Source organism: Populus euphratica, unplaced genomic scaffold, assembly GCF_000495115.2.
Source record: "Populus euphratica unplaced genomic scaffold, PopEup_1.0 scaffold20.1, whole genome shotgun sequence".
NCBI classification, from domain to species: Eukaryota; Viridiplantae; Streptophyta; class Magnoliopsida; order Malpighiales; family Salicaceae; genus Populus; species Populus euphratica.
In genome coordinates, this window is record NW_011499854.1 from 1916089 (window position 1) to 1931249 (window position 15161).

At 32.7% G+C, this 15161-nt stretch overlaps 2 protein-coding genes across 5 annotated transcripts; both read right to left on the bottom strand.

Moving 5' to 3' along the window:
* Positions 1 to 1425: 1425 nt before the first annotated feature.
* LOC105122630 (beta-1,4-mannosyl-glycoprotein 4-beta-N-acetylglucosaminyltransferase-like) lies at positions 1426 to 5138 on the bottom strand. 4 transcript variants are annotated; one of them, XM_011021861.1, is made up of 4 exons: positions 4957 to 5138; positions 4387 to 4454; positions 3303 to 3441; positions 1426 to 2809 (listed from the first exon to the last, which is right to left on the bottom strand). In XM_011021861.1, the coding sequence occupies exon 4, from the start codon at positions 2717 to 2719 to the stop codon at positions 1631 to 1633; it is 1089 nt and encodes a 362-aa protein (XP_011020163.1). In that variant the 5' UTR covers positions 2720 to 2809; positions 3303 to 3441; positions 4387 to 4454; positions 4957 to 5138; the 3' UTR covers positions 1426 to 1630. The 4 variants fall into 4 exon arrangements, with proteins under 4 accessions (XP_011020163.1, XP_011020162.1, XP_011020164.1 ...); XM_011021860.1 differs by lacking the exon at positions 4387 to 4454; XM_011021862.1 differs by lacking the exon at positions 3303 to 3441.
* Positions 5139 to 7196: 2058 nt separating this feature from the next.
* LOC105122632 (auxin-responsive protein IAA29-like) lies at positions 7197 to 8885 on the bottom strand. Its single transcript, XM_011021863.1, has 4 exons — positions 8180 to 8885; positions 7798 to 8057; positions 7620 to 7701; positions 7197 to 7508 (listed from the first exon to the last, which is right to left on the bottom strand). Exons 1-4 carry the CDS (start codon positions 8485 to 8487, stop codon positions 7457 to 7459), a joined length of 702 nt encoding a protein of 233 aa, XP_011020165.1. The 5' UTR covers positions 8488 to 8885; the 3' UTR covers positions 7197 to 7456.
* Between the last annotated feature and the right edge of the window lie 6276 nt (positions 8886 to 15161).

Genomic DNA, 15161 nt, shown 5'->3' on the forward strand with positions numbered 1-15161 from the left:
TAATTTAAGTTTATTATAAAATAATTTTTTTAATTTATAAAAAATAAGTTTTTATGAATTTGTTTATTAATATTTAACCATGAATAAAATGTTTGAATAATCAATTTTTTTAAAGAAGAAAACATTTGGTTTTTAAAGTTAACGATGGTAGGTTCTTACTCCTTATTATAATACATAATTAAGGTAAAATGACATTAATTAATTGTAGTAATTACTAAATTTAATTCTTCATTTCATTTTAGTTTTGGTTCTTAAAAATCACTATAATACATAATTATGAGAAGTGTTATGAACACTTTTATAGAACATCTCTGGTCTTCCTCTCTACTGTTTTTAGCTTGTTTTGCATTGGTTTATCTTAGCATTCTGTTGTTCTTTCACTCACTCTATTATAGAGCTTAGATTCTAATCTTTTGAAAGAGAGGGTTTGAGTTCAAAATTCATTCGGTTGGTAAACTTGAAAGGAAATCATCTTTTTTAAATATTATATATTGTTAGAATCTTGAGAGGTTGATAATTGTATATATTTATTTGCACTAAATGATGGATAAATTTGAATTTATATATGTTTAATATGCATGCTAGAATCTTTACGGATTGCACGTATACCATGAGATAAACAAAGCTTATAAACTAAATTTTATGAATACTAGTAGACTTTGTTGGGCAACAACCAAATCTAAACTCCCAGATTTTCATTTCTTGATCCAACTGACCTGCCGAATATTTTTTTTTTGATGTAGCGAATTGGAATTTAGTTTTCGACATTATATAAGGAGTTCTTTATCAATCTGCCAATTGGGTCCTTGCCGGATGAGCTCATGACTCTACTCTGCGACAAGTTCCTGCTTAGAAAGCTTGATACGCTCACCTAGAACAGTGTTAGATGCTGTCTTGTATTCTTGTTTTGAATGTCAGATTCCTTAATGTATTTTAAGAATGTTCTGTTTCTTTTTCCTTAATGTTTTTTATTATGTGTTAAAAAACTTACAGGTGAAGCCATAGAGCATTTTGTAGCTTCCCATGATTGTTTTAGAAAGGCAAATAAAATGATGAAAAATGATCTCGACTTTTATGATCAATAACCAATCCTTGAAGAGGCTTTCACCAGAGCTTGCGAAAAACTTTATATGCTTTAAAATTTAATGGTAATTTTCCAGGCCATAAAACCTATTTGATATTATTATTGAAACCAATACAACAAGTTAATCAAAAAAGCTCTCGACCTGACTTTTTATTTATTACAAATTTAAAATTAAAATATGTAAACATTACCTTAAACATTTCCTAGTTAATTTAACAGTCCAATGACAACTTAAAGGAATGGTATGGTTATTAAAAAAAAAGAGATAGTAAATTATATTATATTTTTTTTTCTTCCACAATTTAAATTAAAAAACAAAAACGAAAATGAAAACCAGAGACTTCTTAGAAAAAGGAGGAACACCAATACCAGCCAGTACAAATTTAATGAAGTAGCAAATATCATTTTTTTAACGATCAATTTTCTTCCTTGTTTGCAACTGTTGTGCAACCAGACATCCCTTTAAACGAGGCATTGGAGTCCTTTAAAAAGAAACGGAACTGCATCTACACATTTTACTCGCTTCATTTGGGCTTTCCGAGCCCTTCATTCCTGTGTTCGCAAACAACCCCCGGGGAGAAGAAACCTAAACTTATCCGCATTCTCTATCAAATAAGCTGGAAGATGAACCGCAGAAGCCGAATGAGGTATTGGTCCCATCTTCTTAATCAGCTCCCGAAACGTGTACTCCTCAGGTAGCATATCAAAGAGATCATCTCCCCTGCAAATGAGTTTCTGAATTCTAGAGTAGTTCAAAAAACCCTTCCTCCTAACTCTATCTGCATGGCTATAAGCAGTCATCTTAAACACAAATTCCTGAAGTCGACGAAAGCAAAAACTACAATGCCACCCAGAATCAGAAAGAATAAGGTCAGTTTGGCGTGAATGCCGATATCTGGTCTGAGGACCAAAAATCTGGATTGTGGCCCGCCAACTACTGTAGTCTACAGGGAACTCAAATGAGTACATGTAGTGCTTCAGCTCGAGGTGTATGGCATGTGGAATTTCATCACACCACTGCAGTAGTTTCACGGTGTGTGGGCTTGGAATCTCATCAGCGTCGGACATAATTATCAAGTCACCGTTGGAAATTCCTGAACCACGGAGCAATCCAGTCATAGCTCTCCGCTGCTCAAACTCGAGTCCAAAAGGGCCTTCATATGTTCCACGGGTAGCAATTTGGCCTGAAAATACACCATGGACAATCTTCTCCTTCGCAAAGGCAAATCTAAACCGGTTCGAGTCAAAGAAGAGAGGCTTAGGGATGCCAGTGAAAGTGGTGTTTGACTCGAGGATTACAAATTTAGTGATGTAAGGATGAAGCTCTCTCCATCTAATCTCAAGAATGTCTAGCTCATTGCTAAAGATGATGGCATCAAATACACGACGAGGTTCAGAGCGCAGGGACCAACCATGTAGGAGGCAAAGATGTTCCATTGAAACATTCTCTGCATAATAGTGAGGTACATGCTTAAAGGGAGGAGGAGGATTGTCCCAAAGTGGACGGAAAAGGTAGGAGATATGCTGGGCATGTATGAGGATTGCAATCACACAAATCGGCACAAATATCAGCAGTATGACGAGAACCTTGAAGGGTACTCTTCTGGAGGCTAAGCGGAGATGTCTAGGAGCCATGATTTGGTGTTGAAAGATCTAAAGGTGCAGTCACAGGCATGGTCTCGGTTCTCTAAGCCCCAAAGTCATGCTTCTTCCACCATTAATCACCTACACAATATTTGGGTAGTCATGCATAAGAATAAGGGCAGTTAGAAAATTGTTTAATGACTTGTTTGCTAAATAAAGTTATTGAATAAAAATGCACAGAAAAAGATAAATAAAAGAAGCTCACAAGCAGCATCAGGAAAATTTCTCTTACGGGTTTTTTAGTTCAAAAGCATCATATTTCCTAGTTTGAAAGGGCCAAAAAAAAAAAAAATCCAGTATGCAACAAATTTACCTTCCCAATCCTGATATTATACACCCAACCATGGCTTATTAAAGTCTAACATGAAGTGGATCAGCCTTGAAGTCTAACAGAATGCAGTTAATGATCAGGTTATTATAGACATGCAATGTTGGAGTCAAGCATCATGGATTGCCACCACAACTGGCAATATTGAATTACTGAAACTTAATAGCAATAAAATCTTAAATGAGTTGCACAGCAATAGCATCATCATTGCCTTCAAATTTCTTTGAACTAGACAATGCTGCAGACCTTTTTTTAGTTTTCTGTACTCAGGGGAACAGTAATTGAAACAAAACAAGCTGAACAACAACAATCAAGCCTCAAGCCCAAACTAGTTGGGATCGGCTACATGGATATTATTGCACCACTCTGCACAAATTGCAACGAGCTGTAAAACAAAAGAAACTGACATGAATAAAATTAAGAAAGAAAGAAACATGAAGCAGAGGTTAAGTGCATTCTGAAATTTGGAAAATGGAAGTCAGGAAAGGTTTTTCTCCTTAAACTCGGTGCAGTTAAGCAAGCAAACAAACCAGTAGGAAAAACCCTTCTCAGAAAATTTTCAAGTAAACAGGCAGCAACAGCAATAATCAGTTTAGAACCCAATTCTTAGATCTCTTGTAACCAAGTTCTCCCTCTCTTGAACTCTAAATGAAATCATCACACTAAAGCTACAAAGAAAAGAAATGAAACAAATAAATCAAAGCAAAATTGAAGCACTAACTTACAATTTAATATGCAAAGTCCATTACCTTTTCTATTTCTTCTTTAACAATAAAATCACAATTGTCAAAATTAATCATGCAATGACCTATCAGTTTCACATCCGTTACTCTAAAGCTTCCAAGCAGTTCCAAAGCTTACAATGTCAATATTTTTCTATTGATGCTAGATTGAGTAGTTTTCCTAATACTATGAACTCTTTTCAAATCTGGGTCGTGACTCTGTTGAATTTTGAACTTTAAAGCTGCTTGGTATTCAAAGTTGCGCGCACATATATATATAGAGAGAGAGAAAGGGAGGGGGGAGAGAGAAGACACATGATAAGGTTATCCAGATAACTAGAATCTAGTATTTTTCAGCCCAAATATTCTCTTCCTTTAAATTCAATATGGTATCTCTTGTTCTTATCTCTCAACCTTTACTGTCAAGCTTACACTAAGAATTACATTGTGTGGAAGACACAATTTGCTTAAATCACTCGAAAAATCAATACCCCACCTCTCCGAGAAGCCACATAAATAAACTTCTCAAAAACATCATAGATGTTAAACCAACAGGCTCCAAGGAGTAACAAGAAATGACATAAAGAAGCAGAGTTGGCAAAGCAAACCTTTTAACAGGTAGCCAATCAGCGTGGATTTCACACCAGAATTTATGACTATCTTTGTAATAAACAATCTGTTTATAACAATCCATTAAGACAGACAATAAGTTTTCAACAAATCAAAGCTATTTTTCTTACGAACCCTTTGCCAACGTAAATACATAAATAGCAACCACAATGTATCTAACAATTCAAGATAAACATGCATCATCTTCATTCTCCTCTACAAACAAAAGAAAAGGGAAATCATTGTAACATTAAAGAAGCAATAACTTACCATAAAAAAAAAAAAGCAAGCAACACACCACTCGGAAAGAACCACAAATTAAGAGGGTTAAACCCAATTGACAACAATGATTTTCAGATTAAAATAACAACAACAACAACAATTTCATATTTTCTACAGTAAATTACTATATATTTAATAACATGCAAAATAAGATATTAAAGAATTGACCATTATCATACTTCAATCTGAGAATATCCAAATCCCATTTCTTTAATGACATTGAAAAAAAGAAAAAGAAACCAAGTTGAAGCAAATAAGGAAAATAAATTACAATTAAACACAATTACCTTAATTAAACCAAGTTCAGGAGGAGCTGGAGATTCATTAATTAAATGAATAGATTTGCTGAAAAATTCCCGTTGTAATGTGCACCATTTTTAGCTAAACAGAGAGGCAAAGATAGAGAGAAGAAATAAAAATATTTTTATTTTATGGTGGAGAGAAAGAAGAAGACGGGGGAGTGATTGCCTACGGGTTGAATACATGAAATTGTTGGCAAGCACAGCTCAAAAGTAGATTATATGGTCACGTGGCATGTTATTAGTAAAGGAAGTGGTGAAGTTTCTGGGTGGCGGGATGCAGTGAAGAAATGAGAGGCAGTGACGTGGCATTTTTCTTTCGAGTCCCTACAGTATTTAATAGGGATGACAAATTAAATTTAATAGGAATGAATAGTTTTTTTAATAGTTATTTTACAATGAATACAGTATAAATATTTATTAAGCTTGATTTACATTTATATCCAAATTTAATTTGAAATATATACATTATATCTATACATATAAAGTATTTGTATTTTTTAAAATTTAATATAATACATACATCTTTTAATAAGTACTAGCTATTTAATTTACATTCTACCATGAACTAGATATTTTTTTATATAAAAACAATTATACATGCAGGCTTGGGCTTTTTTGATATATTTTTTATATAAAATTATTTTTAGTGTAAATTAAAAAACTCATGCATACATATAATTAAATAAATTTAGAATTATATGTGTTAATAAACTAAAAAAAATGATTGGAGATTAAATTTTATAATTTAATTTTTAGTTTTTTTTTGTTTTTTTTTTGTTTTTTTCCTTTTTAAATTTTTTTTTCTAATTTTATACTTCAATATTTGATTCATTGAAGATTAAATTTTTTAATTTATTTTGGTTTGCTTTATAATGGTTAGATCGGTTTCATAACTCGTGTCATAAGTTTAGTAGATTAACTTAGTTGATTTAAGTTTTTTTTTCTTTTTTTAATTTACATTTGTTTTTTAATTTTATTTTTTAATATTGAATTGATTAAGAATTAATTTTTATGATTTATTTTGACTTGTTGTTCATAATGTTATCCTAACTTATTACTCGAGTGTCCATAATGTTATCCTAACTTATTACTCGAGTCACATATTTTATGGGTTAACCCTAATACATTCATGTCATTTTAATATGTTATGTTTTTAGATTGATTTTTTTAATTAATTTCAATCTTTAACAATAATTTTTTTAAAAAATAAATTTTATTATTTATTTTATATAAAATTATCGTATTCTTGTATATGCGACTGCACTCTTAGATCTTTCGATGCAAAATCATGGCCCCTAGTCATCTCCGCTTAGCCTCCATGAAGAGCACCCTTTAGGGTTCTCTTCATGCTGCTGATATTAGTGCCGATTTGTGTGATTGGAATCCTCATACATGCCCAGCATATTTCCTACCTTTTCCGCCCACTTTGGGACAATCCTCCTCCCTTTAAGCATGTACCTCACTATTGTGCAGAGAATGTTTCAATGGAACATCTTTGCCTCCTACATGGTTGGTCCCTGCGCTCCGAACCTCGTCGTGTATTTGATGCTATCATCTTTAGCAATGAGCTAGACATTCTCGAGATTAGATGGAGAGAGCTTCATCCTTACATCACTAATTCTGATGTGATATCCACATGCAATACAGTAATATGGATAAGCTAAGTGATATTCAGTTTCAATGGAAACTTAGAATCAATTTTGTTTTGGTTAACTATATATTGAACCAAATTGGTGCATCTTGATTCATCAAGTCCCATATTTATTTTGATAATTTAGTTTGGTTTGATATGAAAATTAAAGAAATAGAGACCAATTGTTTACAAGTTATCTCATATTCATAAAAAAAATTCCATACATAATATGATTTAGTTAAATGCAATTTAATAAAAAGTTCATTGCAAATTTAAACAAAATAGCAAATTTTAATCAAATCAATTAATTCGAACCCTGCATATAGTCTATCTTACAAGAGAAAACTAATGCAATTCAACTATCAATCAAAATTAGAAAGCTTTTCGAATTTGAGAGATCAAACACTATGACAAGTCAAAAAAGAAGGAAAAAGGAAAAGCAATTACCCATGGAAGCACCAACACAAAAACACAAGGAATATGACTTTAGTTGTGTCACGCTTTAGTAGTAAAATCTTTAGCTGTCCATGTTGTTTACCACAAAAGCATACCATTTTGTGTCAAGAATTTCTAGCTGGCAGTATCAAGGAATAAAGGTGAAAGTAATAGATGCAAAAAGAACAGATAGTCCCACCAAGAACAGAAGAAACTCAATACTATATGTTTCTTCTATTCTAACCAAAGCTAATCCAAAAGGTCATACAGTTAATTAGGTTCTCCTTTACTACTAATTACGTACATATTACATATACAGTCAATTGATTCAAGATTCAAATCGAAGGGCCCCCGTATCTGGGTGTGTACGTATATATATATATACACATATTACAGCAAAGTTAGAAAAACAGCTAATCAATTGCTGCTCCTCATCAGTTTTAGTCGCTGGACTGACCCCAGAAAGTTCCTGCAAAATTAAAATGTCCCATAAGAAACAAATCAGCACAGCATCAATTTGCATGTCGTTTCAAACCCCGAAAGGAAGGTTTTGCTAATTTCTTGAATTTATGAGCATTACCTCCAAGGTACATCTTCAGCTAGTAGCCAGTCACCTTCTCTATCCTGGTAAGTCAGTCTGTAGTTGCTTGAATTTTCCTGGCCTGTCACAAATTACACAGCAAAGTTAGGAACTCGTCACTTTCAAGGAAGGTCTAGTTAAAAAGAAAAAATATCAATGTGGTGATGAAGCTACTTACAGATCCCAAACATGTCAAGCACCGCATGTTTAAGTGTTGGAAAGCAACGGTAGAGGCTAACATCAATTTTCCTTGCTATTCCTACTCCCTCCATCTTGACCTTAATGTACATGGAGTTTGATGATCTAGCTTGGCAATCTTCACAACCATTGTCCACTGCCCGATTAACCTCTAGTACTCTGCTGTTTTGACGACTAAGCTTCTTCCTCTTGAACTTTATTGGTGGCCACCCCACTATTCCATCACTTTCTCCATCACTTCTGCACAACCAAGGGAAAGAAACATACAAAATTTTCAATATTGCACCACCCACTCAAAAGAAAGAAGAAGAAGAAAGAAAAGACTAACTATATAATTTGCACGAGAGAGAGGGAGTATGTACTTGTTGGAGGAAAAAGAGTAGTTGCAGTGGTTATCAAGATCTTTAGGCGGATCATCTTCCTCGTTTGGCTGGTTATTCCAAACCAAGAGAGGCAGCGTTCGAGGCACGTCTTCATTTCTCGAGCTCTCTTCAGAGGCATCAATAGAACTCCGTTTCTTGTCATTATCATTTGTAGAAAACCACGAATATGAACCCAGATGAAGTTGGCCCGAGCCCAGCAAGTCTTTAGGCTCCGAAACATAGCTGTTTAGGTCCAAACCCTTCATTGTTTTTTCACTTGGAAGACCGAGACCAAGTTGAAGTTCCATCAGCTTTGTCTTGCTTGGCTACAGAGTGCAAGTCTAGTCTTTATATATGTGTGTGCGTATCACCCAACAACAAAACCAGAGTTTCTAATAATAATAATAAAAAAAGCAAACCCACAAGCAAGAACAAGGAAATAAATCAAGGGGCAGAGAGGGAGAGAGAGAGAGGGAGAGAGAGAGACTTTTGAGGGTAGAAGAGATCTGGTTTCTTGCCATCAAGGAGAGCTAAATAGTTTATAGCTAGAGAGGCAAAGTCAAGACAAGGGATGAAAGAAGGGAAAGCATGGTAAGAGGGTAAGGGGACAGTGTTTAGGCAACAGTGGTATGATGTCCGTATCAGTGCTCCACTTTTTGCCAACCTCCTTCCCCTCTCTGCTTTCTTCCCTTTGTTTTCGGCAAACTTGTAATGTTCTCAAGGCATCCACGCGCAGACTAAAGGTTGATATCTTAGCTAACAAACGTGTCAAAGTGAATTTTGACATCGAGAAACAGTACCTGCACAAATTTTTTTGAAAGATAAAATTGCCCGTCGTAGAATAATGGCCCTGCAGCTATTTCCATTCCATGAGCTCGCTAAAAAGTGACCTTGTACCTAACTCTGCTCCTCCCCGTCTACACCTTAAGTCGCCCTTACCTTGGTTAGTACATTATGAAAGAATGTTAGAATGTTGTGATCCATAAGACTATTGGATTTGAGAAAGAAATAGTAAAATAAAATAAAATAATTTAAATTCAAATTCAAACTCAATGGTAAAAAATTAATTTAAATTCAAATTCAAACTCAATGGTGTCAATAATATCTATGAATATGGATATTGGCACTATAGCATTCTCGAAATGGTTTGATTTATGTTGTTTCGTTTTCATGTCACAAAGCTGATTCGAGAGTTTCTAGAAACTAGTGCGCGTAGAGAATTTATTTAAGAGGATATAGATTGAATGGGAAGGAAAACTTTTGACCCATGTATCCTTTTCAATTTCAAATAAATAATGATAAATTAGTCGTGCATCCATGCTTGCTATGCTATAAGCTTTTATTTTCATTTTTTTTTGTTAAAAATAATGTTCAAGTAAGGCAAACATTTTTAAAATATATACACATACACATACACAACTTGAATAATTGACTAAATTGAATCAAATAAATTGATTTTATTTTAATTATATAATAAAAAATAAAAAATGACAATAATTGGATTAAATTTAAAAAATAATACCATAACCTAAGAAAAAAAAAGTTTTTTTTTAATGTCTAGGCTTTAATTAAAGTTACTTTTAATTGTTTAGTGTTTTTCTTCTTCATGTAACTAAAAAAAAACCTATCAAATATCAACCATACCGTTCAAGGAGTCTTTTAAGAAGAAAAATAGACATTTATAAGAGCTGTTTTTTCTTTAACCAAGTGGATTCTATCTTCCACACTCAGCTCTCTACAATGACATCTTAAAGAAAAGAGCAAAAAAGGTTTGACTAAAATCTGTCTGTCTGTCTCTCTCTTTTTTGTGAGATTCGTTTCTCTTTCTTTCTAGGGTTGCTCTTCCCTCACTTGTTTGTTCGCTGGAAAAGTGAAAGTAACTGGATCCTAATTGTTGTCTAACACGCTTCTTGCTGGAGCGTGAAACGTGTGCTCTGTACACTAATTTCTCCATGCGGGGCCCATAAGATTCATTACAAAAACGAAGAGCCAAGACTTTGCCAGGTTGTTTAAATTCTGATTCGTGGGTTAAATCTAAGCTTCCTGCGGGTCCATGTCGCTGAATGTCATCATCGTCTTCTTTTTTAACGTTAATAATGCGTCTTGTAGTTATCTTACCGGCCCGGCTTGTTCTGGAACCCGGAAGGCCGTTTCTTTTTTCATACGTTTTTTCAGTACGCCGAATGTGGACGTTCTGATTTTTTACTTTTTTCTTTTCTTTTCCATTCCAACATTTTCTTTAACAAACTCAGAAATTAAATATACATGCCAGGGAACATAACGTATTCATGTGGAGCACTGTAACGTGAAAATAGTGGTTTTTAGTTAATGGAGGGGAAAAAACAAATTATTAATGAAGGAAAAAAAAGTATTCTTTTACTTGAAAAAATATTAAAATAATTTTTTTTATTTTTAACATTAGAATATTAAAACCATTAGAAATCATTAAAAAATCAATTTAATATTTTCTCAAATGAAATTCACTTTTAAATACAATAAAACAAACTAGTAAAGTTATCTCAAACATTCATCCACCTCTTTGTATATTATTTTTCATCTAGTTATTAAGTTATTATCTCAAATAGAAAATATAATCGAAATAAAAAGGATATTATCATGTCTTCTTCTTCTTTACAGAATATAAAATTATTTTACAAATAAATTTTATATATTTATTTCTATAACCAAACATATTTATATTTTTTTAATATAAATCTCAAGATATCTACCCAACACAATATATATAAGAATACCTACCACTGCTCTATATCAAGTTTAGTTAATTTTCTTGGTTACTCATATGATGGCCACTGGAGGCTTACATGGTTGTTAATTTTAGGGCCCGTGGGATTAATCGTGGTGCGCGTAAGCTAGCCCGGACACACATGTTAATCTAAAGAAAATTTAGGTAATTTCCAAAATAATGTCTTGACAAAAAATAGTTAATTTCCAAAATAATGTCTTGACAAAAAAAGATTCCCCTTCTATACTTTGTTTTCGGTCATTTGATAAGTATTTATTTAATAATATTAGAATAAGTTTATATATATATATATATGTGTGTGTGTGTGTGTGTGTGTGTGTGTGTTATGAAAAAGAGCTTTAGGAAACGTAATCTATTATTACCAGCAACGGCCCTCGGCCAAATAATAATGCAACTCTTTCTCGGTCTACATGCTGGACACGTATCTTGCTGAATCTGACCTCGGCGTCCACGAATTGATGACACGTATCAATAGTTGTCATCCACAAAGGCGATACCAAGGGGGACAGGGTCCACTTTTGTTGATAAGAGTTGCCAATCTCATAAGCATGTATCTCCCACCTTTTCTTCTCGTAGAACACAAGTCACGGACAAGAAGGAAAAAAAAGGAAGAAAGAAGAAAGAAATCATTTTGAATCCAAGTAGAAATTCGAGTGATGTATGTTTTCAAGTGTTTTTTTAATAAACTATTAAACTTATTATTTTAATATTCCAAATATATTTGATTTATATATAATAATTACTTATAAGTGGGTTGCTGAACCTGGAATCAGTGAACTTTTCAAGGGTCAAATAGTCTTAAAATATAGATCATGGAAGAAAAACGTTCAACAATTAAACGGGTCCATGGACCTAGATTTTGTAAAAACAGCATCCGTTGTTGACATCTAAGCCACTATTATAAACTAATGATGGGCGTACGCTAGCTCCTAGACAAATTAACAATCGTTATAAAGGGGGGCAACATTTCCAATAATTAAATTATTATATTATACAAAAAGAGCCCACGTCTCTTCTCCATTAAATATGCAAGGAAGAGAGATAATCCCCTCATGACCATGCCACTAACGGCAAAAATGTCCCCATGTCTTTCCCAATTAAGGGAAATAATTAATAAGATCACCAACAGTAATCATATAGATGTTCCCTATGTGCCTTATTCTTTTTGGTGCTTAATAAAATAATACTACCATAGAAAAAAACAAAATAAAATTGTTTAAGGCTGAACAGAACCCAAGCAGGTTCACGTGACTTTCGCCATAACAGGGCAAGCTAGGCCACAAATGGTCAGGGTCTGGACCGAAGAGCCCGCACGAGGCAGTACTTGGTGCCACCCACATTCGAACAAGTTGTTTCTATTATGATTAATTTATGACACTCAACCTCCATTGGTTAGCCCACGTGTTAAACGGTCCTGACTTTAATTAAATACCATGACAGTACGTACTAGTGACGTAATATCTCTGGCCACATGGGACAACACTGAAAACTCTAATAACTTGAAGGTACCGGTTTTTAATGGCAACTCTTTGCCCCGCTGTAATCATTTGCATATGCATGTAATAACTATCCGCCACCAGTATTACTTGGTACTATTTATTTAACCAACTTTATAATAAAGTGATATTTTAAAGAGATATAACCATTGTTAAAAATATTAAAAATTATAAATTATAAATTTTTAACTTAAGAATTTATGACGTGTTTGTGTGTCATGAATTTTGTTTTTTCCAGGAAGAAACTAAAATATAATTTTATTATTGTTGTATTTTAAGATATATTTTATTCAATATAATATATATTAAATCAATATAAAATATTAAAAAATTTACATGAAATCTTAAAAAAATTCCTCCAAGTGTTGGATTTTAATTAAGAAATGAATCTAAGTATATTGTCAGAACCTAAACATATTAAATTTAAGTTGCATTTTAAAACCTGAATATATTAGACTCAAGCCAAAAAACCTTGAGGTACACATAAAATCATAAAAGCTAAAGTTCATGTCTTTTAAAAAGTTGGGTTTAGATTACCATACCAAAGCATTCTCTTATTGATCCTTTGTTGTACATTGAGCTTGGACTACAAAACTTGTTAAATGGATGTTTTTAATTGAAGAATTTTTTAAATTAATTGAAAGAGTTTGAGTTTATTTTATTTGCTATAAAATATATTTGAACCTAAAATAATTACCTTAGGCTATATATAATTACCTTCTTCTAATTAACATTGGTAATGGGTATCTAGAAATTAAACTGTGTATGTAGATCTTAACTAGTTTAGTTAAATCTTTAGTTACATAGCACATAAAGTTACTTGCCTTGCCGTGGTATCAAGTGACTCGTGATCTAATTTTGCTCGTCGCAGAATTGAGAGGAATCACGGGAGGAATAGCATCTCCTATAGTGTAGTGTTTTTTAGACCCAATAGACTTCCCAAATATCTAAAGAAAATGTTATATATAGATATTTGCTTATTTGTTCAGTGCCTTTTTGACACGATTTTAAAATATATTTATATTACATAAATATTAAATTAATATTTTTAATATAGTAATATAAAAAATCTAAAAAAATTATTTTAATATATTTTTTTAAAAATAATTTCTGAAAACAATTCATTGCACTAACCTATAAAAGTAAATATAGAAAGCGACAGGTTACATCAAACCATTTAAGGGTTGAATTTAGGCTCAAACAAGCCATTGGAGCCCCTATTTCATTTAATTTTTGAAAGGTTTGATTTCTGGCGGGGATATTTGAAAATATGATCATTATTAGTTATTTTTTTAGAAATATATTAAAATAATTTTATTTTTTATTTTTTAAATTTATATTTATTATATCGCATAAAATATATAAAAATACTAAAAAATATAAATTTAAAGCATATAAAATAAAATTAAAATAAAAAATAAAAGAGATACTAAAACTACTATAAGGGATATTATATGGCATTATCTAAAGCATCTAACTCAAATAAGCTGAGTAACTTTAAAAATTTTCATCCACTGCATTGAGCGGCACAAACACCTTAAAAAAGGAGGACAAAGTGTATTTCCTCGAAGGAAAACTTGTTGGGCGGTGGTTGTGACTTCACAATCTCATTGTTGAATTGAGTTTTGCCACAAAACAAACAGTTTATAAGATTCAGATAAGCTTTTGATTTTAATGGATTTTACTTCAAAACAATTTTTTGTCTATATTCAAATTTTATATTTTAGGTTCATTTAAGATTTTAATTCCATGTTGCATGTCACGCGATAAACATATATTAGTCGGAAAATAAGAACATTATATAAGAAATTTTAAAGCATTATAAAAAAAAACACCAGAATCTGAATATTAAAGAGATTAAATTGACATTATTGGATATATTATCACTTCTTCCCTCTAATTGAAAAAATATATAAAATAAATTAAACTAAATTATTCGATAAAGTATATTTTCGTCCTCTAATTGAAAATAGGGGCTGGATTCTTTGAAATTAAATATTAAAGAAATCAAATTTAAATTATTGGGTTTTTATTTTTTTAAATATTCAAATTCGAGTTTTCTCTTTGGCCGTTTTAAAATTTCTTATGTATACCTTTTTCCCCTGATAATACAAATTTTAAACATTCATATAAAGATAAAAACATTAAAAAAAAATAAACACGAGGACATGGAAACGTGCAATTAACCCTTAAATAGATATCCAAATTAGCTAAAGCATACTAAACATAATCTGGCCACGACTTAACCAGATTTGCCTGAGGTGGGACCCCGACCCCGACCCCGACCCCGACCCGGACCCGGACCCTGCATTTTTTGAAAGCAGGCATACGGCCTACCAGTTATAGCCATCTCGAGCTATTCATTGAATGTGCACCTCACCACCCGATCGAGTACTCTGCTGGGTCATGTCTACCTGCCACTGACTTATTTTAAGCCATCAACCACTCGAAGGGCAGCAAGAATTGTAGTCATGTTCAAGCAAAATAGCGAAGTTGGTGAAGCATCGTGACATGGATCGATTTCTTCAATGCCTGGCCGAAACTGAGAGGAGACGATCACTTTCATGTATTGATAATTCTCCATCCAAGTAGGCTCGTTTTGGCAATCAAATTGTGTGCCCTTATGGCATGCTTGGACTTTCAAAGCACAAAGGGGAATTAGGGTAACATCAAGGTTTATATTTTCTTAGCTCCTAGCCCTAAAATAGATGAGGGGAATTGG

Excerpts from the sequence above, each read along its gene's own strand:
- LOC105122632 (XM_011021863.1), bottom strand. The coding sequence starts at position 8,487 with ATGGAACTTCAACTTGGTCTCGGTCTTCCAAGTGAAAAAACAATGAAG. Across the intron at positions 8,058-8,179 it reads TACTCTTTTTCCTCCAACAA|AAGTGATGGAGAAAGTGATG; the intron begins GTACATACTCCC and ends TTGGTTGTGCAG. Across the intron at positions 7,702-7,797 it reads GCTTGACATGTTTGGGATCT|GCCAGGAAAATTCAAGCAAC; the intron begins GTAAGTAGCTTC and ends AATTTGTGACAG.
- LOC105122630 (XM_011021859.1), bottom strand. The coding sequence starts at position 2,719 with ATGGCTCCTAGACATCTCCGCTTAGCCTCCAGAAGAGTACCCTTCAAG.